This window comes from Nerophis lumbriciformis, linkage group LG09 (assembly GCF_033978685.3).
Source record: "Nerophis lumbriciformis linkage group LG09, RoL_Nlum_v2.1, whole genome shotgun sequence".
Lineage (NCBI taxonomy): Eukaryota > Metazoa > Chordata > Actinopteri > Syngnathiformes > Syngnathidae > Nerophis > Nerophis lumbriciformis.
In genome coordinates, this window is record NC_084556.2 from 20,214,644 (window position 1) to 20,237,171 (window position 22,528).

Here is a 22,528-nt window from a genome sequence, read left to right on the forward strand (position 1 = left end):
ATACTTTGCTGTCATAGGGATTCGACCAGCTGAGGATAGAGGGTTTGCTTTGTGATGTCACACTGGTGGCTGGTGATGGTGATGAAGCTTTCCCTGTACACCGAGCCATGATGGCCTCCTCTTCCGACTATTTCAAAGCCATGTTCACAGGTGGGTCTAAAAAGCCTCATACAGCCCGAAGTACTTGGTCCTCCTTTGTCTTTCTGGTATAATTTGTGCGTGGGTTGTGCAGCAATGATTTAAAAAATACATTTGTCAAGTAAAACTCTGTTGAAATGTATTCATAAACACATCCATGTTTTAACACCGTCCTATTTATGTCATTGTTATTTGTTCTACTGAGAATGACCTTATGCTTACGTCATTCAGTATTACGAGAATCTGACACCCAATTAACAATGGTAATATCAATGTGCTGACATCGTCATACCAAGATAGCGGAAGTAAAGAATAATTTGTACTCGGTGTAACAGTACACCACAATTATGGTTCGTATGTATAGCATTTTTGGTACAGTAAGTAAACAAAATTCCAATACATAAACTCGTTAAGCTCGACACAAAACTGCTTAAATGATTTTCAGGATGAAACCTAAAAAATGCAGACTGCCGGCCAATAATTCTACAATAAATACTATCCTCAAAGAAATAATAAAAATAACACGTCATACAGAACATTTTTATTATTTTGGGTGCAACTTTGATACATTTTGTGCATGTAAGATGCTAAAACCAACCAACGTATCCAATCCAATCTTTAATGTAATGAAGCTATATTTTTTATTCCCTTTTCTTTGTCTGTTCACGTGTTTTACTGTAAAGGCAAAATGTTCAAAAACAGGAGATTTTGATGATGGAAGAGTGTCTCTGAACATTGTCGTCAGCCATTACTCCCACTAACCAAAGGCGGGTCTACGCAACACCTACACTTACTAGTTGTCATTTTTAATGTGTACCTTGTGAGAAATCGGTATGCCTTTGTACCAAATTCAAATCATACCAGAAAGTATGATTAGGAATACATGCCTACTTTATGGAAGTTTATGTTTCTTTGTTTCTCTTGTGTTTATTGCAGAGCATTATACTAAAATACATTTCAAATTTATTGTTTAACTTTTTATTTAACTGTATATATACCGGTACTCAAAATTGCCCTTATGTTTTATAAAGCACGGCCTTGAATTGGGAATACCTTTAACTTACAGAAATGAGAAATGTTTTAATGGTAATATGAACACTGACACAAAATCTAATTCTTTGGAATTGGATTTGTTCAACTCTTTAATGTATCTTTCATGCTTGAAGGTTTGATATCATAAACTGTAAATACAGATACAGACTTGGCAGTCGAATAAGCTTATATATTAGTACTACCAAGTGTGACGCATCCACTTATTTTCCTCCTTTACCCTGATGCAGGTGGAATGAAAGAACAGGATTTAATGTGCATCAAGCTCCACGGAGTTAACAGAATAGGCCTGAAGAAAATCATCGACTTCATCTACACAGCCAAGTTGTCGCTCAACATGGAGAATCTGCAAGACACGCTAGAGGCAGCCAGTTTCTTACAAATCCTTCCTGTGTTGGATTTCTGCAAGGTCTTTTTAATTTCTGGGGTAAGCGGACACATACGCACACATTTTCACTAATTACACCAATAACTCACTACACCGTATGTTCTGTGTTCACTTATATGGCATCCGACACGGGAGTCAAACGGTGTACGTCGCGGCTATTCAACTGGCGGCCCGCAGGCCTAATCCGGCCCGGGAATGACATCAGACCTGTTCCCGAGTTTAGTTTAACCTTAAGAGTGACTAACATTTTGCAGCAGATTCCTATAACACTATAGCGATGTTTTATAAATGATTTTTGACTAACATTTTTGCAGTAGGTCCATTAAAAAACATACCAGAGCGCTCCTTTTGAATAGAGGAACCTGGACCAACGTAAACACATCGCTTGTGTAGTAATTGACGGTTAGCCGTTTGGTGAGGTCAAACTTTTATTGTATGGCAGATTCTTGCATTGACATTCTAACCTCCTCACGGCAGTGGGCACTTTTGTTTTGCGTATTAGGGCGTATTAGTTCTGAAATTTGTTGCTCTGACAATAAAAATAGACCAAAAATAAATGTCCACTTTCCAGAGAAATAAAATACTAAGTAAAAAATAAAATATAAGTTAAGGGAGAATCGGTGTCCTCGGTCTTCAGCATTCTTGAAATGTAACCCCCGTAACTATTTGGTCGAATAGACCTGGTGTACGTTTGACTATTTGTCTTAACTTTTTAAGAAGTTTTTAAAATCCATCGATCCATTTATTTTCTTCCGCTTGTCCTTCTCGGGGTCGCAGGGGTTTTGGAGCCTATCCCAGCTGTATTTGGGCAGAAGGCGGTGTACACCCTGGACAAGTCGCCACCTCATCGCAGGACCAACACAGATAGACAACATTCACACTCACATTCACACACTAGGGCCAATTTAGTGTTGTCAATCAACCTATCCCCAGGTGCATGTCTTTGGAGGTGGGAGGAAACTGGAGGGCACGGAGAGAACCCACGCAATCACGGGGAGAACATGCAAACTCCACACAGAAAGAATCCGAGCCAAGGACACTTTAAATGAAATTACTTAATTATTGTAGTTTTGTTTCAAAAAACAAAAACAAACTGTTGGCCATTAAATCCATTAAGTTCAAAATAAAATTATACATTTACTTTCTTTCGCTTGGTATGAATTCCATAATGGCAAATGTTATTAATTCCAAATCTCGGCCCTTAAAACTTTACTGACAACATTGTTTGAGGCTTAACAGGTTGTTTTTCACCATCCTTGCAGGTTTCCCTTGACAACTGTGTCGAGGTTGGCCGCATTGCTAACACGTATAACCTCACTGAGGTGGACAAATATGTCAACAATTTCATACTGAAAAACTTTCCCTCGCTTTTGGGCACCGGCGAATTTGTAAAGCTACCGTTTGAACGCTTAGCTTTTGTGCTGTCCAGCAACAGCTTAAAGCACTGCACTGAGTTGGACCTCTTCAAGGCCGCCTGCCGCTGGCTACGCTATGAAGACAGTCGCATGGACTATGCCTCAAAGCTCATGAAGAACATCCGCTTCCCCCTCATGAACCCGCAGGAGCTCATCAATCATGTACAGACAGTGGACTTCATGCGCACTGACAACACGTGCGTAAACCTTCTCCTGGAAGCTAGCAACTACCAAATGATGCCCTTCATGCAGCCAGTCATGCAGTCAGAACGGACAGCCATCCGCTCAGACAGCGCCCACCTGGTCACGCTGGGCGGCGTCTTGCGGCAACAGCTTGTGGTGAGCAAGGAGCTGCGTCTGTTTGATGAGAAGGCTCACGAATGGAAGGCGCTGGCACCTATGGACGCGCCTCGCTACCAGCACGGCATTGCGGTCATCGGAAACTTCCTCTATGTGGTGGGGGGCCAAAGCAACTATGACACCAAAGGCAAGACGGCAGTGGACACAGTGTTCCGCTACGACCCCCGCTATAACAAGTGGATGCAGGTGGCGTGCCTTAATGAGAAGCGTACCTTCTTCCACCTCAGTGCACTCAAGGGACACCTCTATGCTGTTGGTGGAAGGAACGCGGCTGGGGAGCTTGGTGAGTTTATTCCTTTCCCCTTGCTTTCCTCCCATCTATCAAGCAGCAACAAAGGTTCTGATTAATAATGCATGAGATTAGGCTCTTGAATATGAAGGAGTTGTCTGGGAGGGAATGTGTGGTTTAATAAGACACACTGATGTGGTAATCAAGTTTTGTTGTATTAACATGTCCCTTGCTCAATTTTAGACAATTTGGTCGTTATCATGGCCGCATGTACCGTTTGACAGCAGCATGACAGTGCTTTTGTTTACTTACTAGTTTATTGATAAGCCAACAATCAATTCTGCTCATTCCTGGTGAACCTCATCTTAAAGGGAAACTGCACTTGTTTGGAATGTTGCCTATCACTCACAATCATTATGAGACAAGAACACATGTCTTTTTTTTTAAGATTCTAAAGATGATAAATAACGCTTGCAAGATGCATCTAATAGGAGTCACCACTGTAGCCTTCAAAGCCCTCTGAAAAAACTTCAAAACCCTCCTACATTTTATACATGCTGCAAGTGTGTGTGTGTGTGTGTGTGTGTGTGTGTGTGTGTGTGTGTGTATACTGTATAAGTGTGTGTGTGTGTGTGTGTGTGTATATATATATATATATATATATATATATATAATGTAGTAATAGACACAATTATAACAATATTTAATATGTACAATATTTACCTTATTTTGGTCATTTTAAGCATTATTTTCTCAGTGCATTTATTTCCGTTCCCATAGCAACCCACTTCCGGCAACAAATGTGTGTTCCTATTTCCGGAAACAAATGTGTGTTCTAATCAGGGCAGGCTTGGGAATGGACGACGAAGATGGCTATTTTCGCACAAATGAGGATTCAAAAACTTCTCTTTATGAACCTGAATATAGGGAGGATGAACTGCCTGTTACAGAAGAGAGGGTAAAACGTTGGAGCAGACTGAAGCTGAGAGAGTCAGGACCGACATGACTTGACGCTGCAAATGTGGAACTTGAAGCAAAGCTAAATGGCGTGCCCACTCAAAATCAATTGGAAAAAAACATACCCGGCCAGCTTGACTAAACGGACAAAAATTGTCCATCGAGTGAGATCACTATAATATTGATCATGATACATGCAGCACGTAATGCTTGTTAGTACAGCTACAGTACATCCACTGTCGAGCTAACTGTGTACATACAAAACATGAAATGTGGGCTAATACTTTACAGATACTGTAATATGATTGTTCATATTTTCAGTCGATACAGATTGGTGTCCTATCGCATTGTGTTGTGCATTTAAAAACTCAAAAGCCATTCAGCTGCTGTTGCAGAAGCAAGCTTACAGCTAATGCTGTAGCATGCCATCGCAAGACGATGTGTTACTGCACTAGACAAAGAGTTCCTTAGTGTTTGCTCTTACAAGAACAATGTCGCTACACCGTGGCTATTATACAGGTTACGGACCGTAAATGTAGTATTTATGGCGTTTTTTGGATTCCTTTTAAAAGAGATTTAAAGGCAGAATGGATTTATCCCATTAGCTGCACTGCTAGCCACCTAGAACAAGCCAATTAGAGCAAATTAGAATGCAAAAACAAAGAAAAAATATTCTTATTTTGTCTCATAAGGATTGTGAAAAATTCCAGTATAAAAGTGCAGTTCCTCTCCAACGCATAGTTATATCTGTGATTTTTGGATTGTTTTCTTATGATGATCTTTGTAATAAAAGGGACAGAATGTATGTCCATTTGTACCTCAACTTACAAGTACCTTAACTTACGAGTATTTTGGGATACGAGCTTTATCAATGAAAATATGGAGTAGCTGCCAATGCTGTGTTTGATGTGTTTCAGTTTGTTCCGCTCCTGTCTCAACAAACTTGACAGTCAAGCGTTAGCTTTGGTAGACAGACATACACACAGGTGAAACTCAAAAAATTTGAATATAATGCAAACGTTTATTCATGTCAGCAATTCGACTTCAAATGTGAAACTAATTTGTGAGATGTATAAAGCCTTTATTTATTCTAATTTTGATGATCATGACTTGCAGTTTTTGAAAACCCCTAATTTTCTGAGATTTTTGATTGAAGGTTTTCCTCAACTGATATTTATCGAAATTATAGTTTCAAAGGAAGGCTTGACAGTTGAGTTGCATGTTATGAGCCTATGTCATTTATTAGTTTTACCTTGTAAATATAATTGCTGTAATAAAAAAAAAAAATGTTGCACGATATTAAAGTTTTTTGAGTTTCACCTGTATCTCTTGCTGTCAACTCTAACCTCTCTGGTGCATCACTCAAAAGACATCAGTGTACAACAAACAACAATTGTATTGTTAGTGTTACATTAAAAGAACCACCCTGTAAGACTCCCAAAAAAAGTCTGATCCCCAGGGCAAATTATTACATAATTTCATAAAATGTATGTATTTGTTTGTAGTACATGCTATTTTAATAATTTCATTAGTATTTATCATCTAAAAGTTTGTTTTTCTTTTTTAGAATAGTTACATTTTAAAATTGTGGTGTTTTTGGAGGGCGATGCATGGATTGAATTGATTTCAATTTATTTCAATGGGCGGGGCTGATTTGAGACACAATTGTTTTGAGTTAAGAGCTCCATCGTGGCACAAATGGAGCTCGTAAGTTGAGGAAACACTGTATTTGAATGTATTTCACGTTAAGTTTACTTGCATGATGTACAATGATTGTGGAACACAACAAAGTGCTATGTTGAGTTTTCTAACAGCAGTGAACAGAAAATGGCCACCATGCAAACAGTCATAATTCCTCAGGTTATAATTAGACCAAAGTTTCCCTGACTCACTGGCTGTCCACCTTGCGGCCAGTTCTTGGTTTAAGTTCCATTAGCCTTTAACTACACATTACAGCAGTATCTTAACCCCTGTGACTCTCATCCCTGATGCTCCCACCTCAGCGAGCTGAAACAGAACCAAAAGAATGGCGATGTGATAGAAGCAGATCCAGTTCTTATAATAAGATGTTCCTTTGAACCACACTAGTGGGTTTAGGCAAAGTAATTACAGCGCTGTAAGCCTCAGTGACACCAATGACAGAGTCTTCATCTTGTAACGGGGAGCTGCGGTAGTCTTTCAAGGTCAATGGGAGCGATGCATTGGAATATGTCAAGTTGTTTTAATGGTATTTTAAGCTCAAATCAGCTCGCTCTATGAATTTCTCTCAGGTTCTCCCATTGTAGTTTCCAAGTACGGTGTAAGCTGTAGGTTTGGTACACGTTCCCAATCAGTACACATTAAAGTGAGGGACAAAGTGTGCATTGGTCAGGGTTCTACTCAGTAAACAAATGCCAGGCAGCCCATATACATACATACAGTACATAGGTAGACATTGATGCCGTATCAAGCACTAAATCTTACATTGACGCCTTATTGGATATGGCAAGAGCGGACGGAGAAGATTCATGTGCTGCTTGAAATTTTACATTACAATTTGTATTTTTTTGTATCCGTTTACAGTCAAAACAAGATCTCAGATTCAGATTCAGAAGTACTTTATTAATCCCCGAGGGGAAATTAGATGCACAACAAGGTAATCATGTGATTACCTTTCACAGGTAAGACTGAAAATATATTTTTGATTGTATTTGGCCATTATAACCTTTATTTTACGAAAATAATTTGCTGAATTTGTAGTTACTATGTTGTTAGTTACTTTGTTACTATGAAAACTTGCGGATAATACCTGCGGGTAATCCTTTGAATTCCTGCTGTAAAACCAGCCTCGAAAAAAACAAAAAAGGCATTCTATAAAAACCTATCCATTTTCTTGCGTAAGTTTACGGGGCAGATCTGCCACATCCATTATGCTGGAGACGTGTACTTATGGCAGCTATGGACCAACCATCTCAATGAGGCGTCTATGTACCGTATGTCTATGGTTTAGCGCACTGCCCAGCCTTAGGCTAGCAGGAGTCATTGCTAGTGATGGTGCTAAAGAGAAGCTAACATCTAGAGTCTTTCATCGTTATACTCCTCTATTTGGGAACACTGCGCCTGTCAAATGTTTTGACACACTTTATCATTTAGGAGCATTGGTAAAGTATTGTCAAAAATTTGGACAGATACTGTATGTAAACCGACAAAGTTAAGCAATTGTAAGGTGTGGCATGTTGTTCCCCTACTATACCGAAAATCTACAGTACTTAGACCGTGACCTTAAAGGTGAGGTACGTTTTGAACCGTGCACACCCCTAAGTCAACAAGGTACTCTTTTGACTGGTTCTAATCAGTTCAGCTTTATTTTTGTTTGTGGTCTTTTCCAACAAAGTAATTGCTAAAGCTAAGATCAGTGATTAATTTTTTTGTCTTCCCTTTTCTCTTAATACTCTGAGATTATTGGGACTAATCAGACTCTACAGAACACTAGGCTCTTTTCAATCCAATTACTGGGTTCTGTCCTCTGTGGTTTGGGTCAAATCTGAAGGTCTCAAAAATACTGTGGCTATACCCACTAAGGCCAGTTGTCCCTCTGCTGCCTGCGACTTCCATTAAGATTTGAGAGGAAAAACCCTGGAGGCCAGTAAAGTCAGACTTATCACAATGTTTTTTTTCATCTGATAATGGAAAAACATGCCAGCAGAGATAATGTTCTATTTTAAGTCCCCAACATTTATGAGTGTTTGGTCTTGTCTAGGTTTTTTCACTGTCAATTCATGGAATTGAGCAGCTGCAATTATATGCAGATCTGAAGGAATAATAATGTAACAATATTTCACAAGGCGCCTTTCAAGGCACTCAAGGTTGTTGTTCGACAAAATAAAAGCAGTCAAAAAATTGAATCAAGCACAATTTCATTCCCTCTGCTGACAAGCATTAAACAACAAACACACTTGGACAGTGCAGAACTCCGCCAGGCCCTATCTCTCAATATTAAGAAAATAAAGTCTGAATCTGGACAGCGATCCATGTCACTCCCGAAACCAAATCAGAACGGAAATATAAGCTATCATTGTTTGCATTAATATGAACTTCTTCACACTGTATTTGTCTACATGCTTACTGTCCGTTAATATACAATGTAAACTTTGGCACGCTGTAATGTCTACAAATGCTTACTGTCCGTTAATACACAAGGTGAACTTTCTCACGCTGTAATTGTCTACATGATTGCTGGTCAGAAGATACAATGAAAGAAACATATTTTAAAATCACTACTTACTTGTACACGAGGCATATGAGGCAGCTGTTTCAATGAGTAGGTTGTTCGAGGCAATATTTATTTCGTAAATATTTGCGGTTGTGCGCATGCGCGCGCACACTCTGTGGCGTTGGGTACCTGTTATCGATTTCAATTTCTGACATGTTCATCAAAATCCCCCCATTTAACTTTTTGAGCTATGTTGCTAAATATTAGACAGACAAATGAACACAGGCAAATACATTACCACCTGGTGGAGGTTAAGATGCTCGACTAAATATTGCTTTTCTGTTTGGTACTGGTCAGTATTGATCATTCTGAAAAGTTTGAGAACAACATTGTCAATGATAGAGTGCCATGTTGCCCTGCTGCTGACAAAGTGTTTTGTTATGCAGATGACACATCGCTAGGGATTTGGAAAAATTGGAGCTTAACAGATCACTCTTGACAATGTGCCCTTCCTTACTTTGGAAGGACTGTAGTATTGCGTGAAAAATGCTCTTTCCTTCGATCAAATATTACAAAGTCACCGTGCTTGCCTGTCAAATTTACTAAATTACCTAAACGCCATTCCATGAACCCAAGTGTTTCCTGTAGGATTCATGTGTATTTCAAGAAAACCTCCTCTTCGAAGTTGACAGAAATGATTTAATAATCTTACGATCTCTCAATTTCCTGTTGACAAGGTTTTTGGGTTGCATCGCCCGTATTTAAAAACTGCTACAGCTCCCACACTGAAACCCTCAAAGGCCCCATTTGCTGCTGTTTGTCCTCCTTAGTTGTCTTGCCCTACTTTCTACTAATATGTTCTATTTACCCCCCCCCCCCCCCCCTCACTTTCTTTAAGCTACTGTGGAGTGCTACAACCCAAGGACAAATGAATGGACGTATGTTGCGAAGATGAATGAACCACACTATGGCCATGCCGGGACAGTGTACGGAGGCTACATGTATATTTCAGGTAAGTGCTGACCATGTATCGAGTGTATAACGTCATGTCTCACAGTCTCACTGTAATTACTGCTTGAGATTACGTTACCACATGTAAATCAGTTTACATGTGGTTCCAAACTAAATCCGTTCCTACACTGTGATGTAGGTCGAGTTTTAGTGTAAGGTAAAAAATGTTTGATTTAAAACCTAAGTCACACACATTACACAGTACTCCTGAAAAAAAAAAAAAAAAAAAAAATATATCCATCCATCCATCTTCTTCCGCTTATCCGAGGTCGGGTCGCGGGGGCAGCAGCCTAAGCAGGGAAGCCCAGACTTCCCTCTCCCCAGCCACTTCGTCCAGCTCCTCCGAGGCGTTCCCAGGCCAGCCGGGAGACGTAGTCTTCCCAACGTGTTCTGGGTCTTCCCCGTGGCCTCCTACCGGTCGGACGTGCCCTAAACACCTCCCGAGGGAGGCGATCGGGTGGCATCCTGACCAGATGCCCGAACCACTTCATCTGGCTCCTCTCGATGTGGAGGAGCAGCGGCTTTACTTTGAGCTCCTCCCGGATGGCAGAGCTTCTCACCCTATCTCTAAGGGAGAGCCCTGCCACCCGGCGGAGGAAACTCATTTCGGCCGCTTGTACCCGTGATCTTGTCCTGTCGGTCATAACCCAAAGCTCATGACCATAGGTGAGGATGGGAACGTAGATCGACCGGTAAATTGAGAGCTTTGCCTTCTGGCTCAGCTCCTTCTTCACCACAACGGATCGATACAGCGTCCGCATTACTGAAGATGCCGCACCGATCCGCCTGTCGATCTCACGATCCACTCTTCCCTCACTCGTGAACAAGACTCCGAGGTACTTGAACTCCTCCACTTGGGGCAGGGTCTCCTCCCCAACCCGAAGATGGCATTCCACCCTTTTCCGGGCGAGAACCATGGACTCGGACTTGGAGGTGCTGATTCTCATCCCAGTCGCTTCACACTCGGCTGCGAACCGATCCAGCGAGAGCTGAAGATTCTGGCCAGATGAAGTCATCAGGACCACATCATCTGCAAAAAGCAGAGACCTAATCCTGCAGCCACCAAACCAGATCCCCTCAACGCCTTGACTGCGCCTAGAAATTCTGTCCATAAAAGTTATGAACAGAATCGGTGACAAAGGGCAGCCTTGGCGGAGTCCAACCCTCACTGGAAACGTGTTCGACTTACTGCCGGCAATGCGGACCAAGCTCTGACACTGATCATACAGGGAGCGGACCGCCAAAATCAGACAGTCCGATACCCCATACTCTCTGAGCACTCCCCACAGGACTTCCCGAGGGATACGGTCGAATGCCTTCTCCAAGTCCACAAAACACATGTAGACTGGTTGGGCAAACTCCCATGCACCCTCAAGGACCCTGCCGAGAGTATAGAGCTGGTCCACAGTTCCACGACCAGGACGAAAACCACACTGTTCCTCCTGAATCCGAGGTTTGACTATCCGGCGTAGCCTCCTCTCCAGTACACCTGAATAGACCTTACCGGGAAGGCTGAGGAGTGTGATCCCACGATAGTTAGAACACACCCTTCGGTTCCCCTTCTTAAAGAGAGGAACCACCACCCCGGTCTGCCAATCCAGAGGTACCGCCCCCGATGTCCACGCGATGCTGCAGAGTCTTGTCAACCAAGACAGCCCCACAGCATCCAGAGCCTTAAGGAACTCCGGGCGGATCTCATCCACTCCCGGGGCCTTGCCACCGAGGAGCTTTTTAACTACCTCAGCAACCTCAGCCCCAGAAATAGAAGAGCCCACCACAGATTCCCCAGGCACTGCTTCCTCATAGGAAGACGTGTTGGTGGGATTGAGGAGGTCTTCGAAGTATTCCCTCCACCGATCCACAACATCCGCAGTCGAGGTCAGCAGAACACCATCCTCACCATACACGGTGTTGACCCTGCACTGCTTCCCCTTCCTGAGGCGGCGGATGGTGGTCCAGAATCGCTTCGAAGCCGTCCGGAAGTCGTTTTCCATGGCTTCCCCGAACTCCTCCCATGTCCGAGTTTTTGCCTCCGCAACCGCTGAAGCCGCACACCGCTTGGCCTGTCGGTACCTGTCCGCTGCCTCAGGAGTCCTATGAGCCAAAAGAACCCGATAGGACTCCTTCTTCAGCTTGACGGCATCCCTCACCGCCGGTGTCCACCAACGGGTTCTAGGATTACCGCCACGACAGGCACCAACTACCTTGCGGCCACAGCTCCAATCAGCTGCCTCGACAATAGAGGCGCGGAACATGGTCCACTCGGACTCAATGTCCAGCACCTCCCTCGTGACATGTTCAAAGTTCTTCTGGAGGTGGGAATTGAAACTCTTTCTGACAGGAGACTCTGCCAGACGTTCCCAGCAAACCCTCACAATGCGTTTGGGCCTGCCAGGTCTGTCCGGCATCCTCCCCCACCATCGCAGCCAACTCACCACCAGGTGGTGATCGGTTGAAAGCTCCGCCCCTCTCTTCACCCGAGTGTCCAAAACATGAGGCCGCAAATCCGATGACACAACTACAAAGTCGATCATGGAACTGCGGCCTAGGGTGTCCTGGTGCCAAGTGCACATATGGACACCCTTATGTTCGAACATGGTGTTCATTATGGACAATCTGTGACGGGCACAAAAGTCCAATAACAGAACACCACTCGGGTTCAGATCCGGGCGGCCATTCTTCCCAATCACGCCTCTCCAGGTTTCACTGTCGCTGCCAACATGAGCATTGAAGTCCCCCAGTAGAACGAGGGAATCACCCGGGGGAGCACTCTCAAGTACTCCCTCGAGCGAATCCAAAAAGGGTGGGTACTCTGAGCTGCGGTTTGGCGCGTAAGCGCAAACCACAGTCAGGACCCGTCCCCCCCACCCGAAGGCGGAGGGAAGCTACCCTCTCGTCCACCGGGTTGTACTCCAACGTGCAGGCTCTGAGCCGGGGGGCAACAAGAATTGCCACCCCAGCCCGTCGCCTCTCATTGCCGGCAACGCCAGAGTGGAAGAGAGTCCAGCCCCTCTCGAGAGAACTGGTTCCAGAGCCCTTGCTGTGCGTCGAAGTGAGTCCGACTATATCTAGCCGGAACTTCTCAACCTTGCGCACTAGCTCAGGCTCCTTCCCCCCCAGCGAGGTGATGTTCCACGTCCCAAGAGCTAGCTTCTGTAGCCGAGGATCGGACCGCCAAGTGCCCTGCCGTCGGCTGCTGCCCAGCTCACAATGCACCCGACCTCTATGGCCCCTGCCATGGGTGGTGAGCCCATTGGAGGGGGGACCCACGTTGCCTCTTCGGGCTGTGCCCGGCCGGGCCCCATGGGGACAGGCCCGGCCACCAGGCGCTCGCCATCGTGCCCCACCTCCGGGCCTGGCTCCAGAGGGGGGCCCCGGTGACCCGCGTCCGGGCGAGGGAAATCTGGGTCCTTTATTTTTATTCGTCATGGAGGTCTTCGAGCTGCTCTTTGTCTGATCCCTCACCTAGGACCAGTTTGTCTTGGGAGACCCTACCAGGGGGCATAAAGCCCCCGGACAATATAGCTCCTAGGATCATTGGGACACGCAAACTCCTCTACCACGGTAAGGTGGCAGCTCAGAGAGGAGTGGCAGCTCAGAGATATATATATATATATATATATATATATATATATAAAATACAGTCATCCATCCATCCATTTCTTGTACCCCTTAAATACAGTTATGAAAAGCTCAAACGCAAGATGCAAATGAATTTTATTTCTGTGGTTGTCTTGCCTACTAGAAAAAGGTGCTGCAAGGAGAGAGAAAGAGGAAGAAGTGTCAATGATGAGACCGTTAGGCTGCTTAGTTATACTTTCTTTATTTATCCTTAATGAAGTTTACTGTATTCTTCCCCTGTGCACACGGTAACTGGTTCTCAAGTGAATCTAGTGTTTACACACCAAATTTAGGTTTTAGTTATGGAAGCACATTCGTAACTACTAAATCTCCTAACAAGGAATGCTCAAAAAAACCCTCTCCAAAATATGCTCCAGAAAATCTGTTTTTCTGGAAGTAGTGTAGGCCCTGTCTGAAAATTTCTGCTATCGATTATTTTGCTAGTGCTAATGAATGTTTTTTTAGTCAATAGTTTCTAGTCCAACTTTGTATTTAATCGGTCTTTGTAAATTAACTCGTTGAGGCAACTTCACGGTTTATATTCCAATGGTGCTTTTAGACATGGCACTTAGCTTTTACACTTAGCACCTCGTCCCTTTTTATTTAAGCTCTTTTGTATTTCCTCCGGTGTGGTTCCCCCATTTTACTCCAGTATCTTATCTCGTTTACGTCTATTATTTATTGTACTTAGTTGTGTGCTCAAGAAGTCCCTTAGCAGATTGTCTATGTCAGTTGGTGCCCAATCACAAGGACGTTTAGTGTGAAACATAAATAGCCTAAATGTAAATTATAGTTACTTTAATTAGTGCAAATAACATTAATAACTAGCAACTAGTTAGCCTCGCGGACATGCCATCATTGATTGTGTGAATTTGAACGAGGTCCGCATGAATATGTATTACATTTGAGATGCCACACTTTAGCGGCCCAATTGAAATGACTCGGTGGGCCAAATTTTGCCTGCAGGCCCCCGCTTTAGGCACCCCTAGTCTATATGATTATTATATATATTGCATTTACCACAAGCGTTCTTTTTTGGTTGTTGCTATTTTTCCTTGACACATTTTGTCAGTGGTAATGGCAGACATAAACATCCACCCTTAAGCTTGCTGCTCCTCGAGTGTCACCTCTTTCATTGGCTTGAAAATAACACAATCTGGGCTATGGAGATGAGTCCTAGTTTCTCAGCGTTACTAATCCTCTGCCATTTTTTTTTAGCAAAGATAGGAGGGGTGAATGGATGGATGGATGACGGGGAAATTTGGAAATGTGCAGCGCAAAGTAGAGGATTGAAACATGTGTGGGAGTTGTCACACGGAAGATGCTGTGTGTTAATCCGTCCTGGCTGTGGGTGCCGCGTTCCAACTTCCCACCACAACATACTGTACATGATGAGCTTGAAATTTTTCGGCTGTGTTTATTTTGTCTGGTACATTTTTGGTTCCACTTAAATTTAGTGACGTTAGTTTTATAGCGGATATCTCATCATTCATTTGGAATATACAGTAGTAGTTTTCTCAAGGAGATACTGTTTGTTAATGTTAAAGATTAGAGTAATGCATTTCACTTTATCTTTCTGAATCTAAACATTATATTATTAGATATTATTGGAGTTTGTTTATCATCTCTTTGTGACTTTTGTTTGTGCACAGTTAATTATATTGTGCTCTTAATAAAACAAATAGTTGATGAATAACACGTTGGTTGCAGGAGCACTAATCTGCAGCTAGTCAGATGCTTCTCATCGGCTGGAGCCTGCAGGGTTTGATTGCTCACACGTTTGATGAAAAATATGACTACAGATTCACCATCCACAACATTAGGTACACCTGCGTAAATGAGATTGAATGGAAGAGTTGTGTAAAAAATTCTGGCATAAATTCCTGATTGTGGTGGTGGTTTGCTTTACTTTCAAACCGCTCATATTGAAGGGTTCATCTGTAGCTTGGTTACATTTTTGGCCAAAATATTAGGGAAACCGTGTGAAAAATGTGCCTTATTTTAACTTAATATCTGAAATACTTAAGTACAAGATTATTCTGTCTTCTAATAAAATAAACTTATAAACAACTATTAAACAACAGTATAGACTGAAAATTAAGTGTTCCCTCGCCACTTTGCAATTCATTTACTACAGCCTCAGTGTACAATTGAGTACCCATTTAAGTTTTCATTATATAATTACGTAGGTATTGGTGTATAAAGTGTTTAAATAGCATTGGAAGTGTGTGGAGTATGTGAGAAGCTTATAAAGACTTAAAATGTATAATATAATTTAAAAAAAATTATAATATTAAAATAAAATAAATCATAAAATCCCTATTTCAGTTTGGAACGTAAATCTTGCAATAATCAAGGGAATACTGTCTAAACAATGGGAGCAAATATACTTACACTTAAACTGTAGACATAAAGGGGTCATATTCTATATAAAAAATGTTATACATTTAAAATAGTTCCTTTAGTCTACATAAATTATAATGGTTGTTCTCTGGTCAAATTTTTGCTTAGAGTATGTTTTACAGACATTTTCAAGCTGCTTTCTGAGTTTCTCTTCAGGATGCGCCATTTTGTGGGCAGTCTTATTGACGTCCCTCCACTTTGACAGCATCTTCTCCCCGTCATCCATGTTGTAGTGTTTACCACTGCCATATCAAGTTTACTGACAGAGATATAATTTAGAACTATACACTACTTAGTATTAGAAATGGCAACAGTGGATGATGTAAGTGCACGTACGACCCAGTCTGCCCCTAAACAAGATGATAGAGAGAAAAAAAGGAAGTTATTGACTACAGTGCCAAACTACAATGGTGGACTCGCGCAAAGCACTATGGGTACATTTCTATCATATTGCTTGTATTCCGACACGTGACTTCTTTCCGGAAGTGAAATAATGCGGTGGTCAACCAAGCCAAGATGGCTGTTGTGCAGCAAGCAGCGCGTAAACTATATACTATATACGCAAGGGGCCTAGATCTTCCTGCAAAAAGCAGATACGAGCAAAAAAAAATCTAACTATGCAATGGAATAGATCTCTATACTTAATCCTCGATATGACTCGGCAAATCTTTTTTTGATTATCAGTCGTTGGAGTTCCCAGACATAACAAATTATCATCATTCTACACGACAAAACAGATAAAAACTTGAAACAGCATGGAGGTCTACAACTTCTTTGTGGGCTGCGGAAGTCACAACTGAGAAAAACATTACAAATTGGGGAAATTCTTAACGGCTTGTTTGGCATAAGTATGAAAGACGGCCAGATTGCTTTAAAAATATTTTTGCAATGCCTCCATCGTTTGATTTCAAATTTTCAGGATTTATGCGTATCACAAATACACAAAAACAGGTAAAGAAAAGTTGTTTTTGCATAATAGGTCCCCTTTAAATAAGCATTTTCAGGTTAGCTATAGTAGTGATTTAATTTGAAAGATACTAAAGCGTCAAGGAAAGCAGCATGAAAACGGCATTACCGATCATATAAGCAAAACCAAAAGCAGATGTGACGATTGTTAAGTAAAAGATCTCAAAGAGCATTTACATGGACATGCATTAACAGAAAATATCCTTAACAGGGAGCACCAACTTTATCTGTGGTGCTCCAAATGTGTTCGTGGCTTGCCACCACAAATAAATGAATGTATGTGAGACACTGGACAACTCAGTGTTATACAGTGCTCTTCTTCAAAAATCTTTTTTACGATCTCTTTTGATTGTGCAGGTAATGTTTGTACGTATTCAAGACTCTTATATGCATATCTTGGGTCACAAGCGTGACATGTGGAAAGTTTTAAATATCGTGCCGTACTTTTGATGCTTAAGGCTAGGTAAATGGCCAATTAGAGGATTTTTGTTGCTCTGAAGCCCTACAGCACCCTCGGGTCTCGGAGGATTAGAACCGCTGTGCAAGGTGACCCACGCTGAAGTGCACTTCTGTGTCGGTCTGTCACAGCAGATCAACTTGCGTTGTGCGCCCGTGCTGCTTCGCTGTCTGAAGGTATTCTGTCAGCTGGATGAACGTGACACATCCACTCAGCCCACGGACCGTTACAGCTCAAGTGGCGTGGCACGGTTCAAGACACAAGTAGAGAGCCGTGGTGCCTCTGGACCGCATCCCGCGGCCACGTGGTTTAACCCATTTTTCACTTATTTACTTAGCCATCCACATTAGTGCTGTGAATTTCAGGGATATTAGGGCCAAAGTGGAGAAGCTTACTTTAGAGGACCGGTGTGTTTTTTTACTTTTGAAAAGATAGAAGTAATATTTTAGTGTAATTTCATGCTAAGAATTCTTAGCATATACATTGTCATTCAGCTGTAGAATATATGGAAATGTGTGTCATAATTGAAGTGAAAGATCTTCTATGTTCTTTACTGAAGTTACTGAAGGCTCAGGGCTGAATTTGACAATGTGACAAGTGTGCTACGTTTCAGGGGAATCACAGGGCAAATGATGAGCTTAAGGTGTTGTTTGCAACTTTCATCTATTCATCCATCCATTTTCTACCGCTTATCCTTCCCGGGGTCGCGGGGGTGGCCGGAGCCTATCCCAGCTGCATTTGGACGGAAGGCGGGGTACAACTTGCTCACGGTTATATTTTTCAAAGCAAAATATAAAAACCACCACCAGTTGGCTCATGTTACCATTAGTGGTTTAACAGAAAATATATTTTTAAATGTCTATTTTTGTCTTAATATTCATCTTAAAACAAAAATTGCTCGTTTGCTTGAAGAATTAGTCTGCCGTTCTGGGCTATCACTCACTGCTGTCTCGTCCATGCGTACACGCTAAAGCCCGTGTACATACGCAATTGTAGTCCCAGAGAAGCAACTAACAATTTAGAGTCATATTGTTGTCACAATAGAATATACATTCAATGATTGCTAATGTTAGTTGCTAAACTCTGCCAAATCGCTATCATTAGCTGATGATAACACAAATCGTGTGTGTGTGTGTGTGTGTGTGTGTGTGTGTGTGTGTGTGTGTGTGTGTGTGTGTGTGTGTGTGTGTGTGTGTGTGTGTGTGTGTGTGTGTGTGTGTGTGTGTGTGTTACATAGAGCGTAATTTACGTCATTACGTGCTAAAAGCCACAATATAATGCTTACAAGACTTCAAAGATTTGGGCCCCCTAGGTTGCAAATCGCTCCTTAAAAAAAGGAGATTTAACTTAAATAGTAAGGTTTTTCCACAATCTAAACAGAGCTGTTTGTTTTTCCACAAATTCTTACTCACATTTCTAAATAGAATGGGGTACATTCAACAAAGAGCACAGATGCTCTTATGTTCTGTAACATAACATTATCATATACTGACTTCTATGGATGTAAAAATATAAAAATTTCACGGTACGATATTATCACTGTATTCAGGCCATGGTAATATATTATTGTAGAATTGTCTAAAAAAAAAAAAAAGACTTGGTAAAAATGCCACAGTATGTAAAATGAAATGGCAGGAATGTTTAGGATAAACACACTTACTGAAATTGAAGACAAACATAATGCTCAAATGTTCTAAGCATATTCATTACTACAAGCATGTATTTTTGTCTTGTGTGGAAGCAAGCAAATTACAAGCAAATATCTGACAATTTAACTTTTAATAATGTAAATACTTCAAAAATGTATGTTTAGCTTCGCTGGCTTCAAATCTATTTTCCAGTTTATCAAGTAGCTTCTAATACTTCCCGTGGTGTGCAGAGTTCGCGGCTCCACCAGTCTCTTTCCCTCCTCGGTGGTGCACCGTGACCCACATTGTGTCTTCTTGGAAACACTCAAGACGAAAGTTATGCTTTCGTATGTAGACCTCCGCAAAAGAGGTTATGTTTTTGCCAGGGTTTGTCCGTCTGTTTTTTAGCAAAATAATTCAAAATGGTATGGATGCACTTTAAAAAAATGTTCAGGAAATGTCCATAAAAAACAGTTCTTCTTATCCACTCCGATCACAATTGTCCCGCATGCTTACTCCTTTCTTGTTGCTCAAAAAGGTTCATTATGTCTTCTTATTCATATACTTTTTCAAATTTATTGTAATCAGACCATATTTTCGGTATATTAGATGGAGTTTTAGGTAAAAATTCCATCTAATATACAGACCATATTTTCGGTATATTAGATGGAATTTTCGTTAAAAATTCTGTCTAATATACCGAACATATGATCTGATTACAATACATTTTGAAAAAGTATACTCCTTTCTCCTTCACTGCGTTCTATGCCCTCACTTTTTGGTCGCACAGAGGATTATGGGAGATGTAGTTTATTTTTAAGCCTGGCCAATGCGAAAGTGCCAGAGATAAACTTCACTCACTAAGTTTTCGTTTAATACGTTCAGACGTCAAGGTGCTACTGTGATGAGTTGGAAACCGCAATACAGCGGTATTTACAAAACCGTTACACCCCGACTGACTTCCATAGATTACTTTTTCCAGTCGAGATCCACCTGAATTTAAATTTTTTTTAAAGGTTTGTTTTTGTAATGGTAAATGGTAAATGGGTTATACTTGTATAGCGCTTTCCTACCTTCGAGGTACTCAAAGCGCTTTGACACTATTTCCACATTCACCCATTCACACACACATTCACACACTGATGGCGGGAGCTGACATGCAAGGCCCTAACCACGACCCATCAGGAGCAAGGGTGAAGTGTCTTGCTCAAGGACACAACGGACGTGACCTGGTTGGTAGAAGCTGGGGATCGAACCAGGAACCCTCAGGTTGCTGGCACGGCCACTCTCACAATTCCGCCACGCCATTGTTTAAATTTTGTTTAAAAACTGGTTTAGTAGTTGTGCTGTTAATTAATTTATTGCTTTAAAAATATATCTTAAAGTGTTAGAAAACTCACATCAACAATAACTTCTGCAGACAAGAAAATAGCATTAACGATCAAGTTAACACACCCAACCGTAAATTATACTTTCAAAGTAAAAGGATTCAAAATAAGAGTCCCTGCATAACAAGGATACTTTTTAACAGGTAGGATCCACATTCATCCCTGGTGTTTTTAACAGGACAGTTTGGTGTTTTTCATAGGCCTGATTAGGGAAAGAGTGTAAATGATGTTAGTGTGTTATGGACCCTCATGGCCTCTCAATGTCTTGCTGATTAATTAGACATTTGGACTTTGTAGTGCTCCTGATGGCAGACACGGCTCTCTCCCCGGTTGAGGATTTGCTCTGTGGAGCGACAGTTGTACAAAGAAAGTCTGACTCGATCATCACAAGTTGGCGCTGTATTACGAGTCCAAAAAGGCTCCTACAATGAAGCTATAGCACGCAATCGCCGGGCAGCAACCGAAGCGAGGGATTCTGTTTCTGCTTGGCATTCACTGCAAATCTTTGCTGCTCTCGCTCCTAGTCTTTCTGCCTGGGGGGTTGCGAGTGGGGCGGGGATGGGCTGGCTTCCACCCAAATGCATGCTGGGATTGTGTTCCTCTTTATTTTAAGCCTTCCCTGTAGACATGTCCTGTTTTTTTCTTTTCTTTTCTCCCCACTTTGCCATCAGCTTTGTGCGTCTCGACGTCTCCAGTCTGTTTGTGCACATTTGCGTGAGCACATTGTAGTCACTTCACCATAGAGTAAATATTAATGATGACTCTGTTTTTTGTTTTTTTTCAATTCCTTAATGACGCCGCTGAATGTAAGCATGTTTGTCATCCGCTTACACAACATGTAGGGCAAATGAGTCACTGATTGGTCAGATGGCATCACACCTTTTCCTCCCCCAGTAGTTGGCGTGCAGGCTAATTAGCCCTCTCTTCTCGCTGCAGGGGGCATCACTCACGACACCTTTCAGAAGGAGCTGATGTGCTTTGACCCAGATGCAGACAAATGGACTCAGAAGGCACCCATGACCACCGTGCGCGGCCTCCACTGCATGTGCACGGTGGGCGACCGCCTCTACGTGATCGGCGGGAACCATTTCCGAGGAACGAGCGACTACGATGACGTGCTCAGCTGCGAGTACTACTCCCCCGCATTGGACTTGTGGACGCCTATCTCCCCTATGTTGCGAGGCCAGAGCGATGTGGGCGTGGCCGTGTTTGAGAATAAGATCTACGTGGTGGGCGGATACTCGTGGAACAATCGCTGCATGGTGGAAATAGTTCAGAAGTACGACCCCGAGAAAGACGAATGGCACAAAGTTTTTGACTTACCCGAGTCGCTGGGCGGAATTCGAGCCTGCACACTCACAGTGTTCCCCCCGGAAGATATGTCAGGCTCGCCGTCCAGAGAGTCACCCCTTTCAGCACCTTGATGAGGGAAGGGGGAACCCTATTTTGGTCATACCCCCTCAAGCCTCTTAACTCCCCAACAAACACATATAGACATTGTTTGCACTTCTTGGGACTAAGTCTGAACTGCTCCCCTCAGTCCTACACTTGTGGTTAAACCAACCTAAAACCGTACAGTAACGGCAACCGATTTACACCTTAATGTTGCACACTCGGTTTTTTATTTGTCAGGGAACTACCTTGACTTGGAAAGGGACTTTGCAATTCAACTTTTCTACCTGATGTCGCCGCTTGTTTTACGCCATCGCGCAGAGCAGAGCGACACCGGTACAAAACTCAGGGCTCGGCCCAGGCCCGTCTAAACAGCTCTCCTTCAGTTTCACATCTTTCCTGCGATTGCTACGAAACTGTTCAAGTGGTGTTTTCTAAAATTTAATAAACGTGGTTTTTGAAATACGTAGACTCTCATGGCATCATTACTGGTGACATTATAGTCGTCCCTCACCACTACTCAGATTTCTTAGTTTTTTTTTCAAAGCATATTTAACAACATATATGCCCTAAATTAAGTATTTTCAAGCATAAAAATAGATAAATGAACTAAACATATCAATACTACATTAGTATTGGCCACTAAATGACAGATCACGCTGTTCAATATCTTTGCCTCAGATTGACTCAGCCTCAGGTAGCATTATTATATTGGGTAAAAAGAGTGTTATTTCATATCGAGAGGGCTCATAATATTAAAAAATGCATTTAATGATAGTAAACCGTAGAGGCGGGAACCTTTGGGCACCTCACGATTCGATCTGATTCCGATTCTCGGGGTGACTATTCGATCCCAATTTGATTCACGGTTTAACACGATTATGATTCAAAACGATTCTCACAATGTATTATTTGGTATGTAAATTATAATAA

The 22,528-nt window shown here is 42.2% G+C and overlaps 1 protein-coding gene across 4 annotated transcripts in view; it reads left to right on the forward strand.

Moving 5' to 3' along the window:
- klhl13 (kelch-like family member 13) overlaps positions 1–22,060 on the forward strand; it is a 58,106-nt gene extending 36,046 nt beyond the window's left edge. For all 4 annotated transcript variants that reach the window (XM_061962336.2, XM_061962338.1, XM_061962334.1 and 1 more), the window contains 5 exons: positions 18–150; positions 1,419–1,615; positions 2,839–3,634; positions 9,628–9,741; positions 21,140–22,060. In XM_061962336.2, the coding sequence (XP_061818320.1) occupies positions 18–150; positions 1,419–1,615; positions 2,839–3,634; positions 9,628–9,741; positions 21,140–21,627 (1,728 nt within the window). In that variant the 3' untranslated portion in view covers positions 21,628–22,060. The remainder of the gene's footprint in view (positions 1–17; positions 151–1,418; positions 1,616–2,838; positions 3,635–9,627; positions 9,742–21,139) is intronic.
- Positions 22,061–22,528: the final 468 nt, after the last annotated feature.